This window comes from Sorex fumeus, unplaced genomic scaffold, assembly GCF_029834395.1.
Source record: "Sorex fumeus unplaced genomic scaffold, SorFum_2.1 ptg000063l, whole genome shotgun sequence".
Taxonomy (NCBI): domain Eukaryota; kingdom Metazoa; phylum Chordata; class Mammalia; order Eulipotyphla; family Soricidae; genus Sorex; species Sorex fumeus.
Window position 1 is genome coordinate 64,728,940 of NW_026606120.1, and position 15,006 is coordinate 64,743,945.

At 40.5% G+C, this 15,006-nt stretch overlaps 1 protein-coding gene across 2 annotated transcripts in view; it reads right to left on the reverse strand.

The window, feature by feature from the left end:
• The window catches only part of TOM1L1 (target of myb1 like 1 membrane trafficking protein), a 50,992-nt gene that overhangs the window by 22,364 nt on the left and 13,622 nt on the right, over positions 1–15,006 (reverse strand). For both annotated transcript variants that reach the window (XR_008794249.1, XM_056127389.1), the window contains exons 6-8: positions 13,693–13,797; positions 12,446–12,562; positions 1,737–1,870 (exon numbers count right to left, since the gene is read on the reverse strand). Coding sequence is in view for 1 of the 2 variants with exons in the window: in XM_056127389.1 (XP_055983364.1) it covers positions 1,737–1,870; positions 12,446–12,562; positions 13,693–13,797 (356 nt within the window). In the remaining variant the exon portion in view is untranslated. The remainder of the gene's footprint in view (positions 1–1,736; positions 1,871–12,445; positions 12,563–13,692; positions 13,798–15,006) is intronic.

The window sequence follows — 15,006 nt, forward strand, 5'->3', positions numbered from 1 at the left end:
CTACAGATGAAATGGAAATAGAGCAGGAGACTGTTTGGAGCAATGAGTTTATACAGCATTCCACATGGAAACTCAGATTAGAGCCACTTCTCAGTCTAAGACTGTGGCCAGTGTGCTTGGGCTTTGGGATACAGACTGTCTCCCACTGTCTATCATACCTCACAATTATCACAGATTTCATGCAGAAAAGTGGGATGTGAACATCACGTGCAGCAAAATTTTGGAGATTTGGGAGAAATACCAGGCTATTTTCAGGACTCACTCCTGGCTCTGTGCTCAGGGATCATTTCTGGAAGACTCAGGGGACCATGTGCAGTGTAAGGGATGGAACTCAGGTCAATCTATCTTGATAGGCAAGCTTCCAAAAAAAAAAAGAGTTCCTGTATTACTTAAAACGGTATGACAGTTATGTGGTGGCAATGGCGACATGGTAAAAACACAGTTCGAGACAACACCATCTCTGCTCTTAGTTTCATCAACTCCAGCTCCGTGTGTAGAGGTCTTCTTAAATGGTGCCATCTCAAAGTGCACACTTTACAAATATAATTTAAAGTGCTTTCCTGATGAGACTTGCCAATTATAATAGATTCTAAGACCATTATTTTGATAAATGAACAAATGAGTTAGAACTTTAATTCCTGGGTAAGTGAAGAGTATAACAGAGACCATTATGCATCTTTTAAAAATAATGACTTCCCCAAAATGTTTAAAAATGCAGGACACATACTAATGATACAGTGAATAAAAGTCACTGTAGCACTGTAGCACTGTCCTCCTGTTGTTCATCAATTTGCTCGAGCGGGCACCAGTAATGTCTCCATTGTGAAACTTGTTACTGCTTTTGGCATATCGAATATGCCACAGGGAGCTTGCCAAGTTCTGCCATACGGGTGAGATACTCTCAGTAGCTTGCCGGGCTCTCCAAAAGGGGCTGAGGAATCGAACCCGGGTTGGCCGCGTGCAAGACAAACACCCTACCCACTGTGCTACCTCTCTAGCCCAAATAAAACTAAAGGGCAAAAAAAAAAATAGAATTCCTTTACATAAATCACAACAATAAGAACGTATAGAACATGAGAAAATTATGAGCATTTAATTTTTTGTTCCGTGTGTATGTGTGTTTGTGTGTGTGTGTGTGTGTGTGTGTGTGTGTGAGAGTGTGTGTGTATTTTTGGCAATGCCAGGTCTGGGCAAGTTCTAGTACTTCTGAGCCTCATCTTCTTTGTACTTTTCTTAATGGAAATTTTCTTCAATAAAACCAAATTTCTACACAGTAGTTCTTTTACTCGAGCTACTCTGGTCTTGTACAAACTATTTTACCAATCATAATATCCTCCCTCTTCTTAGTGTTCTTCATCTCAAGCTTGGAGCCAACCTCCCCTCCACAAAGATACTTTACACTAGTCATATCTTTAAGTACTTACAATGTGATCAAGTGTAGACAAAGAGGGTTGAGTAGGACTCAACTCACTGCTCACAGGTCAGTGTGTGAACACTGTTTACACTGCCCAAGAGTGCTCAAGAATGACTCAGGCACTGTCCTACTTGAAAGACTAATCGCAAAGACTCTAAAAGATCCACAACCTCCTGTGTGAAAAGGAAGGCAGCTTTGTGTTGAAACTTGTTCCTGATCGTTCAGAGCATTCCCTTTTGAGAGACTCTGTTAAGAATGGTGAGTAAGTCCTGGTGAAGCTAGAATTGGAGAAAGGTTGGGGAAAGCACCCCCATCTGCTCACCTCTCATATCCGAGGATGGCATTATTCAGATCCTCGTTCACTTGAAGGAGCTCAACTGTCACATCTTCATTCTCCACAATCACAAGCAGATCCATGATCCTTTCCTGCATCTCTCGACCCGTCTTATAAAGTTTCTGTCAAAGAGAGAAATTTCACTTTCCATGTTAGGAATGATCTATAAGGGCAGCACTATTAACCAATATATAGAAACGTGAATGTGTGTACATGCTTGAGTCATCTATGACAAATACCAATTATTTAGCTATGGTAGCTCTTCTCTCATCAGCAGTAATGATTTGTTACTTGAAAATCAAAAAAGAGGGGCCAGAGAGATAGCACAGTTGGTAGGGCATTTGTCTTGCATGCAGCCAACCTGGATTCAATCCCCAGCATCCCATATGTTGCCCCAAGCACCACCAGGAGTAATTCCTGAGTGCAGAGCCAGGAGTAACCCCGATCAAGCCAGGTGTGATCCAAAAAGCCAAAGAATAAAATAAAAATTAAAAAAGGGGGACGGAGAGATACTACAGCAGTAAGATGTTTGCTCTGAATGTGAGTAACTAGGTTGTGATTTCTCACAACACACACAGTCATTCCAGCATCATCAAGAATGCTGAGTGCAGAGGCAGGAGTAAGTCCTGATTACTACCACATGTGGCACACACACACACAAATTTTAATTAAAATGTACATTAGGACAATACAGTATCTTGAAAGTAATGCTGAATTGGAAATCAAGAGAAGTATGTGGGAAATCCAGGTATGTGGGAATGTTGTCACAATAGAAACAAAACCCAAAATCTGCTTTCTAATTTGATAAATGAGAATTATATTGCTTGCCACATTTCTCTCCAGGGCTGGTATAAAAATCAAATGAACTGTATATAATGAGGAGCTCTGTAATTATAAAGCACTATATAAAATGTAAAATGCTGTTCCTATTATTAGAATCAGAAGAAAAAATTGTTTAAACACATTTACAGCAGCATAATCTTCTCATTATGCTTTACTTAAACATTTACACTTTACAGATACCACAGGTGAGTGTGTTCAAAGATAAACTAAACCAGGTTTTAAAAACTACTTATGACTATAGTCTTTCTTTGGATTACCACCAGAAGTGATTCTGAACCTTCTCACCTGTGGACCCACATCAGCCCATGGACCTACTACTGAAGCCTACTGCCCGTGGGCCACTTTTGGTAGCAGAAAAGCACTAGCCCAAAACACTGCATTAAGCACCTTGACACCTCTCCTCACACCAGCTTTTTCTCATGATCAGTAGCCCACACTATAGACATAACTGATTCAGTATCTCCAGGGCTGAGTTAAAAACCCACTATTAAAAAAAAATCAAGAATCTTTGGGGCCAGGAGCTGGAGTGATAGCACAGTGGGTAAGGCGTTTGCCTTGCATGCGGCTGACCCAGGTTCAATTCCCAGCATCTCATATGGTCCCCTGAGCACCAGACATGAGCACCACCAGGAGTAATTCCTGAATGCAGAGCCCAGGAGTAACCTCTGTGCATTGCCTAGTGTGACCCAAAAAGCAGAAAAAAAAAAGAATCTTTGGGGCCAAACCTGGTGGTTCTCAGGGCTTAGATCTGGTTCTGTGCTCAGGGGTCACTTGTTTGAAGGGCTCAGGGGATCATATGGGGTGGGGTTCAAACCAGGTTAGCCATGTGAAAAGCAAGTATACTTTCTGTACTATCTCTGCATCCTCCACCCCAGAAATGTTTCTTACATACACTATAACTGCTGCCTTACAACATTCTTCCTTCCTAGACAAACCTTCAATAAGCTTGTGCAGCATTAAACTGATGGATTCATATTTCTTTAAATTCAACTTGGTTAGAATTCATCCAGGGAACTGTACCTAAGCATCAGGAAAAAATGCCACAGGGACAAGTTTTCCCTTTCAAACTAAAAGCAATAGGACTGCTAAATCATCACATTCTTATCTGCTTCCCCCCAACTCCCAGCCCCTTCTGAAGACCTGCTGAAAGACTTACACTTCACAAAACCATTTAGAATCTCAAGCCATGTATTACAAAACTCCTGACAGGGAATCTCTAAATAAATAAATCAAACAATTACTAGCTGGCATTTAGACTCAGAGGTAAAAGCCGTTACGCCTGCACAAAATCCTAACAAAAGTACTTGAAGACAAAGAGAAAGGGAAAGAATGGGAAAAAAAAATGAGACAACCATAGATGGCTGATTTCTGCAATACACAGCTGAAAAAACTATCCTAACTGCTAATGACTTGGCCACTATCAGAGTAAGTTTACCAACGTTTTTCTTAAAGATCCAGACATTAAATATCTTCTGCATGATTTGGTCTTTTTCTCTCACAACCAACGCCTTAATGGGCTCTGATTAAAGTGCAAAGGGTATAGACTTTAGACTTGCTAGAGCCAAGAGCCCTACCCTATACATACTTGATATGGGAGTTGGTTAAATTTTAGCCACAAGATTATTTTTTTTTCCCTTCTTTACAACAACTATCTTAGAGAAGAGGAAATGGCAAAGCTGAAACCCTCCATGGTGTCTGGCCTGGAAAGAGGTAGTCAATGCATGAATGAGAGGTGCCTAAACGGGGAATTACTAGACACTTAATTAGCTAATATAATTTTATAACACGGGTACCCTTCCCTGGTGTCCAACATGACTCAAGGAATAAGCACAGCCTCGAATCTAACCCCACATGAATAGAAATTTTCTTTCTGTTCTCACTTTAGGGAAGACCCCCCAAAGGCATTTCTTCCCCTTGCTCCCTGACAGCCTTGCTAGAGCAATGTCAAAATCAAGGAAATACAATGGCAGTTAGAGGTCTGTGCTAAAAAAAATGGAGAAATTAATTTGCAATGAATCTGTAGCCAAGATCAATAGTCCCTGGTCACGTGGAGACCTTCCCTCTGCCCTCTCCAGAGGCAGATGGAACGGAAACATGAAAGAGCAGCACATCTCTCAGCAGGTTTAGAGAGTAGGCCTTGAAACGCCTCTTCAAAAGCCAGCCCACTGTGATCCTTGCCATTGATGTCTGTCTCAGAGGAGGGCCCCAGCCACCTGGAAACAGCGCGAAGATCAAGCTGCTCAGACCAAAAGAACCGGTCAGAAGTTCCCCAGTTCCCCGCAGCGGGCAGACGTGGGGCTGGGGCTGTGGGGACCTGTCAAACACAGGACAACAGCTGGCGGTGCATGCGTGCTGTGCAGAGCTCTTGGAATCCGCCCTCCTCCCCTGCAGACCCTCTCCCAACCAGGCAGGCTTCTCTAAGTCAAAGCGAGTTGAACAATCAGCTCACAAATTCTTCATAGCAAAGCAGAACAGGCACTCATTAAGAGACTTTCCTGATTTCCAGATGGCTCCTACTTCTCCTGAGCACTCGGGAATTAAGGAAGACAATCCTTCAGCATTTTCAAATCCAACTTTCAAATCAACTCATCCCACATTCACCACCAGTCTTAGCCAAGAAAAGAAAACAAAGAAACAACAACAGAAACAACAACAAAAATACCAAGACCAGGAAGAAATGTGTCTGCTTGAACGGCGTCTCTGGAAACACTATCTGCATGGCGATACTCCTATTATCAGTCCAAAACATATTGCCCCCTCTCCACCCCACCCAGATGGCAAGAGACCTTCCAGAGAATATCTCCAGTTGCTCAAAATAAAAGCTCCCCCTGCTTACCCTAAAGCCGAACACTTTCCAGAGACTATTGTGACAGTACAGTAGGCCGGTGTTTTGCCTTGCATGTGGCTGACCTAGGCTTGGTTCCGGGAGCCTTTATGGTCTCCCACACCTGCCAGGAGTGACCCCTGAGTGCTGAATCAGGAGCACTGTCAGTGTGCCTTTCTCCCCCAACCAAGAAATCTGAATACTTCCCAGCTCAATTTTATTATATAGTCATTTTCCTCATATAGGTCCCGGTTGAACATCTAATCAGGTGTCAAGATCAGCCTCAAGGGGATCATGAACTCCATGGAACCCTTCTCCATATTTCCTCCCCATAATGTCAATACTTTGTTTTTTCAAAGTTTTTAGCTTTTGTAAACCCTTAGTCCTACATCGATTCCTCAGAGTACCAGTCTATTCTACTCAAACAGTCTATAATAAATTCACTGGACCAAGCACATACTCTAAATGTGCATTAGTTGTCTGATGTACAGAAAGGGGTACCACCTTCGAGGTGCTTCCCTCCTAGCTGTAAAGCTGATAGCGCGTACCTTAAGAAAATTCAGTAAGTTAGAAACTGATACTGAAAAGTCAATTCTGGGTTCAAAAGGAGAAATTTGCTGGTGTCCTGGGTAGAATGTAGGCTCAGGAAAACAAGGTCCTAAATTCAGTGCCTTCAATAAATAAATAAATTTATTTCTTGTGCCCTGTGTTTCGGGTCGGTAGTACAGGGGGTTTGGGTCACACCTGGTGGTGGTTCAAGGGGCCATATGTGGTGTTGGGGAACCAACACGGTTTGCAACATGCATAGCAAATACCTTAACCCTTATACTGTTACTCTCCAGCCCTCATCCTCTTCCTGCAGCCTTATCCAGAAAGGAAGGGGATAGTTTTTTTTTTTTTTTTTTTTGCTTTTTGGGTCATACCCAGTGATGCAGAGAGGTTGCTCCTGGCTCAAGCACTCAGGAATTACTCCTGGTCATGCTCGGGGGACCATATGGGATGCTGGGAATTGAATCTGGGTAGGCCACATGCAAAGCAAATGCCCTACCCGCTGTGCTATCGCTCCAGTCCGGAGACAGTTCTTTTCACACTTCACTCACATTTCTGAAAGGTGAAAACACAAAGAATCATCATACATGATGACATTTTATTTTACTCTCAGATTCTCCTTTTAATGTATTATAAACTATCATCACAAAAAGAAATTCTAGGCTCACATGATTCCAAACTTCTCTTGGAATTTGGAACCTCCTCAAGTTCTACTTCCCAAATCAAAGCTCACTTTGTTCCTGTTAAGACAACTCTCTTCTTTCACTGTTGTACCAACATGGGGCAAAACCCAGATGAAACGGGGAGATGCCAGCAAAGTCAGTTCCTTCAGGCAATACCAAGCACATCGTGCCAAGAAACTCAGGCAGAAACCTGCATGGCCACATTTCATCCCTGTGATCAGATCCTCTTCATTCATCCCAGCCTTCACTAGCCTGGATGCAATTTCAGAATCTTCTCATCCCCTCTCACGGAGAAATTGAAATTCAGTCTAAGCCTGTGGCGGGGAAAAGGGTCTTCTATACAAACTACATTTGCTGCCTGAGAGATGAAGAAAGAACAAGGGCAGTTAATTAGTAGAGTCTAGCTCTCCACTGTCGCTTGGAAGAAGAGTTTGGGAACTCCAAGTACAGTATACAGGATCTCAGGTGGAAGATACAGTGTAAATGGTTTTAAAAATGCAGAATACCCGGTGGAAAGGATAGTCCCAGCAGACAAAACAGGAAGTGATTCCAATAGAGAGTCTGGTTCTAACATTAACAAATTGAGACTGTGATCACTGATAAAGTCAGTGTGCAAAAAAAGCCAAGAACTGTGAGACTTATGTGCTGAACATTTTGGTTCATCCTCTAGAACAACCAATCCTATGACTACAGTTATGGACTTCCCAAGAAAAACACAAAATAAATGATAATGCATATTTAATAGGCATAGTATTCAAGTTAATCCAATGCTAGTACTCATTCAACTTGAACTGGCCTTGTGTAGTATTCTAATGTTGATTTCTAACCCTATTCTCTTTATTATTCAAGGCAGCATCCAGTCCTGTGCTTTGGCAACAAAACAGCAGACAACAAACTAGTATCAATGTTCCAAGAGTCAACCAAACATCTGCACCCAGAGATTCTAACACCAAAAAGCATTTCAGCAGACTCCAGGATGTATAACAGATCAAACTGGAGTCACACTTCTAAGTGAGATGGTTCTGTGAAGCAGAGAGGGATCATAAATCACTTCATTTTAGAGCCCTGGAAAGAACTGGGTAGACAGTATAAAATTAGAAATACTGCTATGGCCAGTAAGGATTAAACCACTTACATATCATGCCATATATGCTTTATGTGAATTTTGGTTTAACAGTTATTAAATTTAATTTTTAAAGTTTAAAAGTGTCTCATCATCCTGAGTCAGAAATTCTGTATATGAGGGCTGGAGTGATAGCACAGCAGGTAGGGCGTTCGTCTTGCATGCAGCTGACCTGGGTTTGATACTCAGTATCCCATATGGTCCCCTGAGCACCACCAGGAGTAATTCCTGAGTGCAGAGCCAGGAGTAACCCTTGTATATCGCTGGGTGTGACCCAAAAAAGAAAAAAAAAACAAAAAGAAATTTTGTATATATCAAAATGTCCAACTGTGTATTTCTAAGAAAATAGACTCTCGTGATTAATTTTTTAATCAATCTCCTAATAAATAGGATGCAATTGGATGATAGTTTTGTTGACTTAATACTATGATAGCACATCATTAGTTTTATACATATAGACACTAAGTCCAATGACAGCAAGAAATTTGCTAGAGAACATGAATCCATAGCAAAACAGTATATAATAATGTTCCTATGTACAATATTCTGATGCAATTTGAAGCTATTGACATAAAATACTGATATGTTTCTCCAGGTATACTATTCCAATGTTCTGTAAGATATTAATAGATACTGAGCCAATGGATAGTCATTGGTTGGTTGAAGTTTTTTAATGATCGATTAAATAAAGATTCTTGGAGCCTTTAGTATCCTAGCAGGATTTATATACTCCCAAGAATGGAGTAGACAGCTGGTTTTGCAAAATTACATGACCACAGATGGCCTTCTCCACTCACTGCAATTCACAGTAGAAGACTAGTGGTAAAGACTCTTAAACTGCTTCCAGAGCTTTGTCTCGCCACCCCAACATTACCAGTGCAATCTTTCTATAATTTCTTCTCTTAACGTAATTCTTCAACTTATATTCCCTAAGTGGCCTTCTGTTCTGCTGACTGTGTACCACCCACTCTGGCAGGGCATAATAAAGGCCTGTAATAATCTATACAGAACAGCCATGACCCTTAGCCCAGTGTTCCCAGTGTTTGGAAAGGCAAGACATGGGTTTCCAAACCTCAGAGCCAGCCCTAGTGACCCAGGCAAGCTAAGGTCACCTCTAAAACACCAGCTTTATGATAAAACTGTGTGGTGTAAATTCCCTTTGAACCCTATGAATCTGAGAGAGATCACAATTCAAATTCATTAAAGGGTGGCAAGGAATTCCTTAAGAAGTATGTCTAACTCCCCAGTCTCTAGTGCTAGACTTGCACAGATCTTGAGAAATGAGCTCTCATATTTTCAATAACTATAAAAATATAAAAAAAACATTCTGCATTGCTGCACAGCACAAACACAGATCAATGCTGACTCACACATAGTAAAGCACATTCCAGGACATTTCAGATGGTTCACAATATGGGTGGTAAATGAAGTCTGCTCTGTGCCTTCACCTTCCAAATAAGATGGCATTAAAAAGGTTTGGTTGGGCTGGAGCGATTGCACAGCGGGTAGGGCATTTGCCTTGCACGCAGCCAACTTGGCCGACCTGAGTTCGATTCCTCTGCCCCTCTCAGAGAGCCCGGCAAGCTACCGAGAGTATCTCGCCCACATGGCAAAGCCTGGCAAACTACCCATGATGTACTCATATGCCAAACACAGTAACAAGTGTCACAATGGAGACATTACTGGGTCCGCTCGAGCAAATCGATGAACAATGGGAGGACAGTGACAGTGACAAAAGGTTTGGTTGAGGTCTAGCAGGGAAATAATCAGGCAATATAAAACCTGCTTATGCTTATCTCCCTGTTTCAAACCAGACAGCTGAAACTGGACTATCTTCTTTTAGATGGGAGTAATGGTAGGGACAGATTACATTTTAGACATTATTTCGAGGTTTTGATAGTATTCAGGAAATAATAGGAAGGACATCATTCAGAAAACCAGCTGCATATTTATCTTACCAGGCTCACCCTAGGCCAATAATTGCAGCAATTTTGTCCTCTCTTCGATATAGGTAAGTTGGGTCACAGTTTAACTGCTAGAAATCTTACAGAAAAACGAGATCATTACCAGCAATCCAGCCAGACCATCTGAGGAACACAAATGAAAGCAGCAGTGATCAAAAAGAAAAGAGAATCCACAAAGCAAATGGAGAAACAACTTTAAAAGAACTGATACTCTTTGAAAGTATAAAAAGGGAGAAGCACAATCACAAAAAAAAAAGAAGGAAACACCAATACAAAAAATCCAAACAGACTTATCAGTTAATGTGTTTGTCAAAATAAAACATTTATTAGAAGGGCTGGCTGAAGAGACAACCTGATATGAACATTTCAGAAGAATATCTGTGACATGGAGATATGTTCCTAAAACTACAGCACACACAGAGAGACACACAGACACAGACACACACACAAACACAGACACACACACACAAACTCTGAAGAAATGACAAGTATAAAGAAGTGCTGAGGTAAGAATATAACTGGAAGCTTTATCATCTTTAAAAAACTGCAAAGCAAAGAGAAATAATGGTAGAAAATAAGAACGTGAAAGCTAAGTGTTTTTCAGAACTTAAAATGCACATAAGCAGATAGGGTAAGAAAAGCCTATGAAGAAGAAATCAAGATTAGTTTTTCATTAAAAGGAGCCTACCAAGCAGTGCTCAAGTGATGCAGAGGACTCCTGGCAATATCTAGACAACTTGGTCTAACTCTTCAATATGCAGGCCCAGCATTTCTGTGGCCAACAGTGTAACCCCAGTGGTGATCAGGAGACACCAGGGACAGTCCTGCAGTAACTGGGGGGGTGTGTAGTGCTGGGTAAAATGCTCAGGTCTCTGCACATGCAAGGCAAGTGGCCCTACCCCCAAGCAGTATTCTTAAGAGAACTGCTCATATACACACCTAGCCGTAGACACAGTGTAGTCATTCAGTCACTTTATAAAGTATCAGTTCATGATGGACAGCTTATACTATGACAACCATAAGAAGCTATGCCATAAAGCATAGGTTCATAGTCGATTATATATACCAGATCTATTTGTGTCATTATACTCTAGGACATATGCACAACGCATTTTCCAAAACACATCATCATCAAAACATGACTACAGCAAAAAATTTCAGAGCTACAAAGATAAAAGAAATTGTCACAAGAAAAATTACAAAATTACAAAGCAAAGAAACAAGAGACAGGAAGCTACTTCTATTAGTATCACCAGATACAAGAGAACAATGGAGCAGTATTTTTCAAAGACTTAGAGAAAAAAAGGGTTGTACCTAGAATTTTGCATCTAGCAAACTACTAGCATTTAAGTATAAAGGACTTTAATGGACATGCAAAGACTACTACTAAGAGATTCAAGTAATACATACAAAATGTAATTACAGGAAGATGTGCTGAACAAGGACATTCTATTTATTATTTCTTTGCCAAATAAACAATGATTAAGAAAAGTACTACTGACAACCCAAGTTAAAGGAAGAATAATATGCATGTGAGAACTGCAGGGTGGGAGTCTGAAAAAAGAAAATATAGTAAGGTTCTGAATTTCTTTGGGAAGAAAAAAGATTTAGAAACCACTGTTTTATAACTTCTTCTAAAATTAGTGCTAAAAATTTTGTTATGAGGCCGGAGTGATAGTATAGTGGGGAGGGTGTTTGCCTTGCAAGCAGCTGACCAACGTTCAATCCCGGACATCCCGTATGGTCTCCTGAGCAATACCAGGTGTAATTCCTATCTGCAGAGCCAGGAGTAACCCCTGAGCATTGCCAAAAAGCCCCCCCCCCACAAAAGTTATGTTAAACTTAAAATTGATAATAGAATGAACTATCTGAAGGAAAAGGGTATATGAACATTTTTAGGCATGGAAAAAGGGGAGGGGAGGGTCACTGTTCCAGTAATGAACTGTTCATGATTAACCTCAAATGCACCAATTTTCCTCCACAGTCTGAGTCCTGTCTCCATCTAAACATTCTAACCATCCTCATCTTTCTCCCTGTCCCACCCCTGAAAACCAGAGTATAGATTTCTATGTACTTAACTTGTACTTTACACTCTTACTAGAAAAAAAAGCTTCAAGAGTAAGGAGTTTCATGTCTATCTTGCCTATAACATTGTAATTATTCAGGAATTACTGAACAGATTGGTTTAGAGGTAACTTTTAAACATTTAAAGACCATTAGAAACTGTGGAGAAATGGTATAGGAACAAAGCTACAAATGATAAAATTGTCACAAGAGGTTAAGGACCGTGTCTAAGCTATTATCATATTTCTGATAATAAAAGAATGTCAGGATGACTCTTAAGATGTAGAATGAAGGAACAGGTCAGTGAACTCCAACCTCTTTTCACCTGCAGCAGATTTGTGAAAGGAAAAATACTCAGCAGACTAGTAAAAGGATGTACATATACACAATACCACTTATACTTGTCACCCTGGGCAACACTGTTTTGCTTCACTCTCCTATGTAATCCAGGCAGACCATGCATTAAATGGCACTCATTTTATGACAGGCCAGCAGAAAATTTCTGTGAACCCCTATTGTTCTAAGGACCGATAGCTGAAAAACCAATAGGCTTGTCAAGGGGAAGTGCCTTCTGGTTCTAGAACTCTGAGTTCAGAGAATAACCTTATGAGATGGACTGTCCCTACAACCCTACAATCATACTACACCTGCAGGAGCTCAATGTCCTCACAGTTTTCAGACCCAGGAACATTCTCCATCAATATGGTGGACATCACTCTCACGTTCATTTTCACCATATCCAATTCACTGTGCAATTTTCCAATCTGCAAAGAGCAACACATCCAAGAGTGAGTTGTGATACATGAAGAATGACTACCTTGTTTCCTTCTTCCAGGAGGCATTTTCTGCTGGAAGAGAAAATGTTTTTGCAGAATTTCTTACTTTAAATAAGCGTGATTGTTTTAAATATGTACAATCTGCCACCTTCTAAGAAGACTTAAAATAGCTTCCAACAGATAAAAAATTATGCCGGTGATATTACAAGAGAAGGGGGAAAACATCAGTTTAAAACAGGAAAAGGAGAAAGGCTACAAGCAAACAGGATTAAAAAATGAGATATTATTCTATTGTTTCTTGGCAAGAAAAGAGGGGAATAAAAATCAATGAAGGTTTTACAGTTTTCATGGCATTAGGGCAGGATTAAAATCCAGACTCTTTTTTAAAAATCTTGAATTAAACTCTAAGAGGAATTAATGACATGGATTTATGTTTTGTTTGGCGGCCATACCCTGTAGTGTTCAGGGGTTACCCCTGGCTCTGTGCACAGAGATCACTCCTGGCAGACTTGAAGGACCATATAGGGTGCTGAGGATCAAACCTGGGTTGTCAGCATGCAAGGCAAGTACCTTACCTGCTATACTATTGATCTGACCCCAGTTACATGGATTATTTAACATGAGAAATACCAAATAACAATAATGCAAAGTCTTTAATGGCAGTAGTCTCCTAGTAAGACAGACAAGTGTTTCATGTAATGACTGCTTAGCTGCACTCTTGAATAAAAAGAAACAAACAAGTAAATGTAATTCAGTTGGCACAATGAATATTAGGAATAAGCACACCGCTAACAGAGAACTCTGAAATGGTAGAAGAATAAGAGCAATAGGAAACAGCTTGCTGACACTGGGTCCAGTCTACAGTTGCAAAAGCCGCAAAAGCCACTAGCTGAACATAAGTGTTAAGAACACTTGGGCTTTAGAAGCAGACAGAATCCATGGACTTTATCTTGAATAGAACCTTGATAAAGCAGGTAATGTTAATGTTTAACATTAAATATTAAAATAGGACAATACTGCACCTCCACCTCACAATGATAAGAAAAATAAATAAACTGCATATGAAGAGTTTAGGACTTGGGAAAGTCATCAATTAATATAGTTGTTGATGCTGTTACCTGTTCTGGGACCAGTGTAATCATCGAGTTCTTGGGAACAATTACAGAAGGAAGAACTGGTGCAGTTGGAACAGATGTTGATGAAGCTGATGAGATCCGATTCGTCTACAATATAGAATATGAAAATAGCATTACTTGAATGAACATAGCAACAGTTTACCCATTTTTTTCATTTTGATGATAGAAGACCCTCAAAATCTTGGGCAGAGGGTGTTAAGCCAGAATAAATCCAAATGAATACTCTGTTCAACATTTTGAGAAAAGAGGTAAAGAAATAATATGCCCATAGGAAAGCAAATATTTAACAAAAGATGACTATTATAACTGAATTACAGATTCACAAACACCCTTATTTTTTAAACAAAGTTCTAGAAGATAAACTTCTATGAGATCTCTGCTGAACTCACTTTGGATTCTTAAAGTGGTAAATTAATTCACATCAAATCTTTTTAAGCCACAGGTAGCAAGATATATCACCTCCACCAAGGAAAGCTTCTAAGAATCAGTGTTCCTCCTTATAGCCTTGGCTGGAGGGCCTGCAGCTCTTGGGCAGAGCTTCTAGTCACCAGTGTGCAGAAGATTTTCACCTAGAGCTCTTATGAAAATGAAGATCCTGGTACAAGCTGGAGTATACCTAACAAATTCCTGGTTTATACCTTAAGTGCTATTTTTGAGTAGTGAAGTCCCAGGCCACTACTATCATGTACCTTGGAGGAAAGAAAAAAAAAGGAGCATCACAAGCAGGTTGGTGAGCAGATAAAAGGATGGAGCAGGATGACTTGGAGCAACCTCCCCAAGTACAAGAGTTAGCTTTCTGGGGCTGGAGTGATAGGACAGCAGGGAGGGCGTTTGCCTTGCACACGCCCTACCAGAGTTAGATCCTTGGCATCTCATATGATCACCCCACCCCCACCCCGAGTACGGATGGAATAATTTCTGAGTGCAGAGCCAGGAGTAACCACTGAGCACTGCCAGTTATTCCCATATAACCCCCCAAACTTCCAAATAACAGAAGTGTTAGCTTTCAGGATAAAACCTCCAAAAAGAGGCATTCATATGAATCATTTACCTCACTGTATCAGGACTCACCGATCTACAGGTGAACTATACTTCCGCACTATGGAAACTAAGAGGAAGTTAAGAGCTGAATTAAAATCAGCTACTCAAAGAATTACAAATAGGAGTTCTTATGAAGTATTTGAAAACTTGAGAATGGGGGTGAACATTTAATGTCTCCCCGTGGGCAGCATACTCATAATAAATTAGCTGACCATAAGATTCCATGCAGTGGAGAACCTTATTTAATTTCTCTCT